The sequence below is a fragment of the Orbicella franksi genome, chromosome 7 (genome assembly GCF_964199315.1).
Source record: "Orbicella franksi chromosome 7, jaOrbFran1.1, whole genome shotgun sequence".
In the NCBI taxonomy this organism is placed as follows: Eukaryota; Metazoa; Cnidaria; class Anthozoa; order Scleractinia; family Merulinidae; genus Orbicella; species Orbicella franksi.
In genome coordinates this window covers 18,084,166-18,093,824 of record NC_138151.1, presented here as the reverse complement: position 1 = coordinate 18,093,824, position 9,659 = coordinate 18,084,166, and the positions used below count along the sequence as shown (strand labels likewise).

At 37.0% G+C, this 9,659-nt stretch overlaps 1 protein-coding gene across 1 annotated transcript in view; it reads left to right on the top strand.

Moving 5' to 3' along the window:
* LOC145492647 (uncharacterized) overlaps positions 1–9,026 on the top strand; it is a 26,294-nt gene extending 17,268 nt beyond the window's left edge. The window contains exons 10-21 of the mRNA XM_081472067.1: positions 134–239; positions 989–1,038; positions 2,071–2,188; positions 2,846–2,961; positions 3,267–3,366; positions 4,011–4,161; positions 4,767–4,833; positions 5,300–5,360; positions 6,613–6,710; positions 7,114–7,240; positions 7,867–7,908; positions 8,528–9,026. Coding sequence (XP_081328193.1) covers positions 134–239; positions 989–1,038; positions 2,071–2,188; positions 2,846–2,961; positions 3,267–3,366; positions 4,011–4,161; positions 4,767–4,833; positions 5,300–5,360; positions 6,613–6,710; positions 7,114–7,240; positions 7,867–7,908; positions 8,528–8,899 — 1,408 coding nt within the window. The 3' untranslated portion in view covers positions 8,900–9,026. The remainder of the gene's footprint in view (positions 1–133; positions 240–988; positions 1,039–2,070; positions 2,189–2,845; positions 2,962–3,266; positions 3,367–4,010; positions 4,162–4,766; positions 4,834–5,299; positions 5,361–6,612; positions 6,711–7,113; positions 7,241–7,866; positions 7,909–8,527) is intronic.
* The last annotated feature ends 633 nt before the right edge of the window (positions 9,027–9,659 follow it).

Below are 9,659 nucleotides of genomic sequence, written 5' to 3'. Positions count from 1 at the left end.
AACGAGTTTTGAAACAAATTACTAACAAAAATATGCCATATTTTCGTTATGCCATAGTAGCCTTTAAGCTAACAGTACATTTATTAGAACATAATAGAATAATACCATGTCGGAACGTATTGTTTTTCTACAGAATATTGAACTCAGAAATCATTTCAAGCACTATTCTTTTTAACAATGGAAGCAAATTTCAGAATTTGAGTGAGCCTGTTGTAATAAATCTCTCATCAATCACGGAGGTATGATTTATTCTAAATTGCCTTACCGCCTGTGTTTTATTCTTATTTCTTAAATCTGCAATATATAATACTATTACTTATGTAACTTCTTCTACTGTCTTTGCACTCAATCAGTCGCAAAATATGAAAAATACAGGCCCCTAATTCATTGCTTTAACTATTAGGAAATCTGTAATTTGTACTGGATACAATACAGTCCATCAAAACTGAAAAGAGGGAAAATAAAGGGCATTGAAAAGGTTGACGTGTTCTTGCTTACAATATGCCTCCACCACATTTCATACAGATAGCATTGTCTTTAGTACTTTGTGTATTTATGGAATCAGTAAGGCGTTAGTGCGTGCAAATATTTTCCCGAAACCCAGCTTCTAAAGGTTTTTGCTTGACGTTGACAAGAATAAAGTGTAGACAGTAGTTTAGACCAATCTTCTTTGAAATTATTGTCACACATGTGATGACAATCATACCACCATAGAAGTCTTTTGCTAAAAATGTATCATACAGAAACAAATTGTAACCGACTTCTCTCCATGACCTCTTTCATGCCACATCCGAGTCTCAATGATTCCTTGTTCCCTGCTGTTTACCTTTACCTCCTATTTTTGGGTCTCATTCAACCTTCTACGGTTTTTTCAGTTCCCATTTTCCCAGTGGATCATTGTACACCGATGAAAGATGGATTAGTTCATTCAGATAGCATCATGTCATTTGCTGTGTTCTTATGTGGTACACGCAATTTCTTTTTACAGGTAAATGACGACGCGTCACCGATTTGTGCATTTCTTGATCTTAACACAGAGTAAGTATTTGACATTTTTGACTAAACGAGACTCTGTATTACGGATGTAGAGCATGCAGAAAAACAACGTGAAAAAGAATAACAAGTTAACGTTTTTGTTCTATTTCATAACACTTCTAACTTCAAACTGGTCAAGAACACTGACTTTGCCAAATTATGTAGAAAATAACCGCTGGTTATATTTAAGTTTTTTAGCCAAATAACAATATCAATTAGTTATTTATCATTTACAGATATTGTTTAGGTAGAATCTTACGTTGAAAAATCTCCTTTCACGTTTACACACATAAGTATATGTTTTCTTAAGATTTATCCTGTAACTATTGTTCATCTACATATTCAATATATTTAATTTATTTATCCATTCACGACCCCAGAAGCTGCAAAGCTTAAATCCTCATCGTGGACAAAAAAAGGTTTTAGTATTATTATTATTATTATTATTATTACTTAAAGTCTGAGGGTAATTTCTTTTTATTAATTGTTTTGATTACTTGTCGCGTACAATCGATGACACAAACCGCAGATACTTTTCTTACATAGAGTGTTTTCCACAACCATGGTAGTTGTGCTATTATTCCGAAAGCCTGTGGACATATTTCTCGTAAAAGTTTAATTCGGCTGTCAATTAGCAAGTTATTGTAGGATCGCATTCTGAAGACATATCTCAAGATTAAATTATATTATATACAATTAACACTGGAAATATTTGTCAGCCATACTTGTAGCCTGGTAAGAATTATTTCAGCTTCAGCTCCAGACCTCAGTGTTCCCAAACTAAAAGGTAGTCTGCGGGGCGAAAATGGATTTTAGTAGACCAGTTAATCTCTTTTGTCTAAAAAAAAATTACAATGATTACCTAAAGGGTGGTGAAGTTCCAAATGGCTAGAGGTCCATGCGTCTTATATATTGAGGTTTTCTTTTGTGATGAGCTCGTAGAAAACTACATCTCACTTAAGTATCCTCGTTAGAAACATGTGTGTGAAAATCATAAAAAAACTTAAGAATTTTCCTCTGAATTGTTCACTGTAGCCCTCCATCTTGGTCACCTTCAGGCTGTTTTGTACACAAGTACAGTTCATCACACACAGTTTGCCACTGTTATCATATGACAAGTTTTGCTGTTCTTATGGACATTCATGGTGCTTTTGTAAGTTTAACCTTAGGTAGAGAAGGCGTATTCTGAGATGTGGAACCAGATTTTCTCAAGTCTCCTGACTAATAAAAACTTGGTGCTTTCCTGTTTAATGAAACCGAATGTTCAAAATTTAAAAATGATCAAAGAATTGCCTCAAGTAGTTTAAAATCGGTCATGATCAATCGTTAAAGAATTTTTCATTTGAAATTATGCCCTGATGAACAATGATTGTCTCTAATAAAAATTTACTGCCCCATTCTTCAATCCTTCCTGCATTTAATTTTACCGGTGTCATGGCAGATTTGGACCCACCCATTTACTAACAGGTATCCCCCTCTCTAGAATTTACCAAACCACTCCCCTCCCGGCCATTTTGCACTTTTGTTTTCAAAACCCCGAATTGTGTAGTCGCATCCCATTTACAAGCTTTACGTTTTGTCAATGTTCTTTGTCAAATTAAAACGTGTAGAAGTTGGGCGACTGGACTAGCGAAAATTATCTATTCATTCAAAAGCCATCCCATTCGACTCTTCCTATATATGAAAAAATATGTTTGACTGATATTTCCTGATGGATAAAACTTTCAGTTTTTAGTGTACATATCATTTACATGTGTTAAGTGTAAATCTCAGTATCTGTCATGACTGATAAATGTTACGTTGTTAACAGGAAGGTGATTCAATACCTGAGGATCATGAGCTGGCCTTGTCAATCGTGTCCATCATCGGATGTTTGATCTCCTTCATTTGTTACGTCACATTGCAATTCTCATTTTACTTTTTAAGGTATGATCTATTTCTTGAAGTCATGTCTATATCCTTTAAATAGTCAAGCTATCCATCATTTTATTCATTTGAAAGTGAACTCTCAAAGTCCATAAGTATTAATACAACAGGCAGGCCAATTGTGAGAAATGAAACTTATAACATGGCTTCGAGGCTAAAAATCCTAAAAGAGAAATCACTTGGAGGTTGGAATAAACAAATTGTTCTGTTTAGTTCTCTTAAATGATATGAATCAGTTCTCATTCAGCGCATTTGATTCTGCATTTTCATTGTACCTAGTTAAACATAAACATTATTTTACTCAGGAGACGCACAGAGACACTGTATATCCACATGAACCTTGCAGCAGCTGAGAGCCTCGCTATTTTCTTTTTTCTTCTCGGTTATCCTGGAGTTCGAATAAAGGTAAGTCAATGAATTCATTTGTTTTTCATTCTTCCTCATTAAGAAAGAGTAAATCTTCAGATCCTTCTTCCCTTTTGTTTGCAAGACACCTGTTTATATCGCTGTTGCCACCCAATTCAGACCACGTGATTATTCGTTTGGGAGGTTACAATTGTGCAATTTGCCACAGATAATTGATTGCACGGGAGTATGTATAAACAGAAAAGTTGTAACCTCCCAAATGAATCATCACATAATGTGAATTGGGTGGCAACACGCTAGCCGAATCCGTCAATTGGGACCCTCCTTTTGAGCACCTCGATTTATCGTACCTTTCGTAAACAAATCATTGACATGAAGCTTTCAAGTTAATTGTAGTTGCCTCTGTCGATGGAGTCTGTTTGGTAATCAGATTGTGTGTGCAAGGTGTGAATAGGTGAATCTGAAACGGTCGAGAGTGTGTTATCAGCTCATCTTTCAAGTGTTGCATCAAAGGAAAAGATCAGTTTATCTTCTTGGTATTTTCATGTGAGATTTAAAGGTGTCTGATAGTGATTTGAAACTTTCTAAGAATTTCTTAGTAAAGTATAAAGTACATCATAAGTTGTTGGGAAACGTTTTTTATGTTATGTTTGGTGATTTTGATCTTGTGTTGTTGTTTTCAGGGTGTGTGTTTCGCCTTTGCTGTTCTTCTTCATTATTTTCAATTGGCGGCGTTTTGCTGGATGATGGTAGAAGGTATTAATCTATTGAGGGGGATGGTGAAAGTGTTTCGAGTTACCAGCCGATTGAGAATTTATTCTCTTTCTGCCTGGGGTAAGCACATTCTTCCTATTTTCATCCGTTCGTTTCTACCGTTAAATAAGATTATACAAAAAACAAATTGATGTAGAAAATTGGACGAAAATGCCGCAGAAGTGTTCTTAAAACACTTTTCAAATAGAAAAGAAAATGTGGCTGTAGAGCAACATGTACAACATCGTGCAGATAATAGTAACAGGGCTAAGTAAGTAAAGTCTTGTTACTCGATCTGTAATATTACAAGTGATAAATGAAATCAGACGACAGTGTAACAGGACTGTTGGATTTCACGGTTAAATCGCGAATGTGGTGATCGGACTAAACTGAACGTAGCCAAGTGTAAGAACGGTCGAGGAAAAAATTGGACGAAGCAAATACTGTAACCTCTTTTTATCTCCCTATCAAAACTACTGGGAAAAACATTTCTGAAAGATGTTAGGAATAAAAGAAAGACACTTCAGTTACAGGATGTCACCAAATATAACACCATTGTCGCGCAAATGTTATTTTTGGACTGCTTTGTATTGAACGCTTGTTAGTGGGCCTTGAGAATGGAAACTTTAGTGAAAAACGTCGTCATAGTTGAGGATGAATAAAACCTATTTTTATTTCCATACCAGGTCTTCCTGTTCTCGTTGTAGCAGTAACAGCAAGTATTTCCCGCCATCAATACCTAAGAGATGACTTGTAAGTTAATAAGTGTTATTATTCCTGCATTGTATTGAAGCTTAAACCCATTTCATTATTATTTTCCGAGTTAATTTGGGAGGAGATCATGACAAAACACGATGCCCTAGCTTGCGGGCTTTGAAAGGAGAAGAACGACGGAGTAGTAAGTAGCTGCAGCCTAGAAAGTTGCCACTTCTGCCTTGTTTTCGATGTGATGTCTTAGAAACATATCATTATATGTTACCCTTTCCTTACAGCTGTACATGCTGACAGGCTCAGAAACTTAAAACGTCATCTTTTCAAAATGGCCATGATGTTAATTTGCTTTTATCAAATTCCATTTTACAATTACTAGTTACTGAAAACCACTCTCTTGCCAGTGAAGGAAAGCAATTTGTTATCACTAAAAAGAGTTTCAAACGTGAAACTGAACATGCAGTAGGAGCTCTTAAGATCCGTTTCATTGTTTGTATTCTCCCGGCAGTTGCTGGATTTCTCACCAGGTCATTTGGTCATTTGCTGGACCTGTGGCCTTTATATTATTGGTAAGTACACGTAAGCCACAAAAAAGATTCTCACCTGTGACATTGAAAGTCCATCATTTTAACAGATATTTCAATATTCTTCCACTGGCTGCCTAATAAAATCCAATAGGACCAGGCAGATCATAGAGTTGATTACTTAAATAAACTTTGTTGAAAGTATAAGGGACGGTGTTGCACAAAAAATATTTTCCCAAGATTACATTAGGTTGGAATGAAACACCTAAATTGGAAAAAAAATATCCAGTAGATATCAAAGAAATTATGTTGCATTCCACTGGATAAAATAAAACATACTTTAGCCCTGACAAAGAAAATGATTTAATCTGTCAAGGCCCCACTCCACCCTTCCCTCAAAGGAAGACGTGTCGTTTCAATAATTATTCAACATGCGTTTGACAGAAACTACTTTTCTGAACGGAATGTGCAAATGCCTGGATAGATTATTCAGGCAAATCTTAGGTTAGGTCAGGATATTACATGTGAATCTTACATACAGTGGCTAATAAACAATTAGTGTACAATTTCTGTCGGTTGAACGTTGGCACTAAGCGAAGACATCTACCAAAGTCTATGAAAACGTACTGAGTAGACCAGCTAGACACCGGATAGAGACGGGCAGTCTACTGGCTTTAAAAGTATAACCCAATAACATATCTGTTTAGAATAGAGCAACGGCAGTAAAACTGGTTTATGAACAGTTTCGTTGAAATCTTTCAGTGGTGATGGAAACAAGTTCTAAGCACCTATTATTGATCGATCCTTGTAAGACTGTGTGTCTCTGCCAATCAGATGACGACTTTGCCAATACCGGCCAGCCATTGGGTTTGCCTGGTTTCATAAAATATGCTATAAGGGTCTCATTTTACATAGTCTTAAAATTGAACTTTGGTGTGACAAAGATAAGTGTTAGCTTAAACCCAGTTTAGATTAGGTCTCACTGGTGTCGAAAATGCGTGGAATTCTCATTTGCTTTGGCTTGACCCTTCTACGCTTAGTGATTGGCTAAAAAAACTCGCGCCACTTTCTCAACCAATCAGAAGTAAAACCAAAACCACTTGTGACTCGCTCACACTCGTTTTCCCGCTCCTCTCGTGAGCAGCAGTTATTGGAGTCGAGTCTTGGTTTATTGGATTGTCTGTGTCGTCTGTGATTGGCCAGAGTGATTACTTTGGTTTTGGTTTTACGGCACTCAATTGAAAACTGCCTTACATGACGACTAAACGTATTTAGATAATCCTTTTTGCTTTTAAAGGTTAACTTGGCTGTTCTCGTTGTGGCTATCAAGATTGTGATACGAAAGACTCGTTACAAAGAAACTAGCACATTATCAACCTTTGAACAAGAAATAAGGTATTGACATACAGTATAAAATATCGTTAATTTTTCCCGCAAGGATTTTTCTTAATATGATTTAGATTAGTGTTAAACTTCACACTTTAGCGAGATCGCATGCGGATTAAATTTTTAGTGGAAACTCTCAGCTGTGTACACGTTCGTTCAACAATGTTGAAGTTTTAAGGTCGCAAAACGCAGATTGCCATTGTTTTAACCTTCCTGGGAAAATGATATTTATAAGTCTTCCTCCCAAACTTGGGAGAAGGAGAAAATGTCCTCAATTTTTAGACAACCTCCAGCCACTGCACATTGACAAATAGCTGATCTGTACATTAGTTCAAGCAATAACATTGCAGTGTCTGCATTAGTATATTAGTAGCATTGTGCTAACTGCTGTTTTTGCTGTTGTTATTTTCAGAGCGGCTTTCAAGACTTTAGTGATCCTTACTCCGTTGTTGGGTGTGACTTGGCTCTTGGGCTTTATTTCTATACACAACAACTCCCTTGTGTTCCAGTACCTGTTTGCTGTCGTTAGTTCCTTGCAGGTAACCGTAAAACAGTTTTGTAAACTGTGCACAAAATCAAAAACGAGGGCTGGGGCGGGGAATGGCTCTGCATGGGGAAGAGGAGAGTATAACGGAGAAGCTCCACTCCAAGATGGAAATTCTTGGCCGTTTATGATATATATTTTACTGAAACGGTACCTTCCATTGGATATAGTAAAGAACGTAAAAGTAAAGGAAAAGTAAAGGAAAAGTAAAGGACGTTTTGCCTTATAATCGAGCGACTTTTACTAGATTTTCATTTTAAAAAAATCCTTGAAATCCTTGGATGGCTCAACCGTTGAGTGCATCGGCTCGAGACAGTTTTCGTAACCCTTTTCGGTCAATTAACTCGTGACATCCCTTGCACTATTCTTGCTTCTACTTGTAAAAATCCTTCTTTTTCAGTTCCTGTAATTATTTTTGCTAATTTACCAATAAACTAATTCTGACTTCAAGCCAAAAACTTAAACTTTGTTAAAGAACTGTCCAAGTAATGTATATATAACTGAATGCTGTGATCACCTGCACTGGATGGCTCCAGTAGAAAATAGTAACACCTAGACTGTGAGCTACCGACTCCACTGGCTTTACACCTGTTTTGATGTATGTTTACTGATTCTTTACAGGGACTGTATTTCTTGATAGCTCAATACCACTTTGATGACGATGTAAGTACTGAGTATGTAATCATGTGCGTCTAATAACATGCATCAAAATCGCATTTTATAGTACAAGTTTTGGGTGAACACGATCGCCGGGTCATGTAAATTTATTTTACACGATACTACATCTAGACAGGTGGTTACCATGGTTATTGGACCTTCACTTAACTGCTAACTGTTAGCTTTTCTATACTTAAGAATATCGGCAAATTTTCCCCTCACAGTGGTTGCCAATTGCTTTTTCAAATACTGCACGAAGGAAAACGGTTTATTTTTAAGTGGGAATCTTTTCCAGTTCGATTCATATTTCACAAAAGCGACCTGCAAAGCGCAAATAAATGTTGAACTTTGATATTTTATCTTTCCGCGAGAGTGGGTCGCATATACAAATTAATTTAACAACAGAGTTTTCAAAGAAACAATCATTAAAAGAAATACTTCACTGAGCTAGTTTGTTCGAAACGTATTGTGGAATATTGGTCTCTTTATTTATTTCCAGCAAGTTTATGGACCAAGGTCCGTACGAATCGAAGAACTCGACCAACGTTTCCCTAATACACACAGCTCATGGACAACGGACTGATTTGCGACCATGGAATGAAAACTGTTCTTTTTTTCTTTTCAGATCAAGACAAATGCACGCCGTGCGTCCACTCGAGTGAAACGCTTGTTTAGTTTATCAACGTCGAAGTCCACCAGCTCTTTAAGTGGAACCTTTAGTGACAACAAAAAATCTGCAGTTTCGCCTCAACAGAAACCTGAAGACCAAGATCATAATATGAAAAGAGTGAATAACTCGAAACAAGGCTCTGATGAACAAGACAATAACGAAAATTACTTGGCTTGCAAACAACAAAGAAGCTTGGAGAAGCAGGATGATTCAAAGGCCATGCCGTCCGAGCTACAAAAAAAAGCTCCAAATGAGCCAAACAGCGAGGAAGATCGTGTTCACGGCGCAAATGACTCCAAGCAACACGTCACTGTGACACGCTTTTAGTTGACGTTTCGCGTGTTCAAAGTTAGATTAGAGATCACCGGGAAGAAATTCGGGGTCAATATAGACTCTTTGGGTGTTAATTATTGACTGGAGTAATAAAATAAGCGTTATTTTGAGTCAAGTTGACTCTTCCTTTTGTCCATGCAAGATTTGTAAGATTTAATGAACGTACATAGCGGAAAGGAAACTGTCTAGCCTTTTTTATGTTGTTTTTTTCCAAGGGGTAACCCGAAAGAAGTTCATGGCTAATGGTGTTGATCTGTGTTAGTATTAGAATTAGAGCAAATTAAAATTATTTGCCTTGTGTAAGTTCTTTTTTTGTGAAAAATGTTCTCAATCCGGTTTGAAGAAAGTGGATAGAGGCCACCGGACACATCCTATTTGCCTTTTTTCAACCAGAAATTTCGCAGTGTATGGAAACGAATTTATCCTTGAATGTCAAACCCAGAGATCCTAACATTGTACCAGTTACTAAGCTGACCAAGCTCCTTAAACAGCTGCAGCTAAGATGGCTCCATAGTGCGCACTGAGACTGAGATGCAATAAGTTTTGAGTTTTACTAGTGGGCGGAAATGTAAAGGACACGAGGGAAGCATAGAAATGTCAAATTATGAGGCGAAATCGAGACGGTGCTTTTCCCACGATACTGCACGATGAGATGTCAAAGAAATTAAGCTCGTTCACCGAGAACTTCTCGCATGCTTACTAGTCGCTATGAGAATAGATCGAGACCCTGTATGAAAATGACATCGCCCCAACG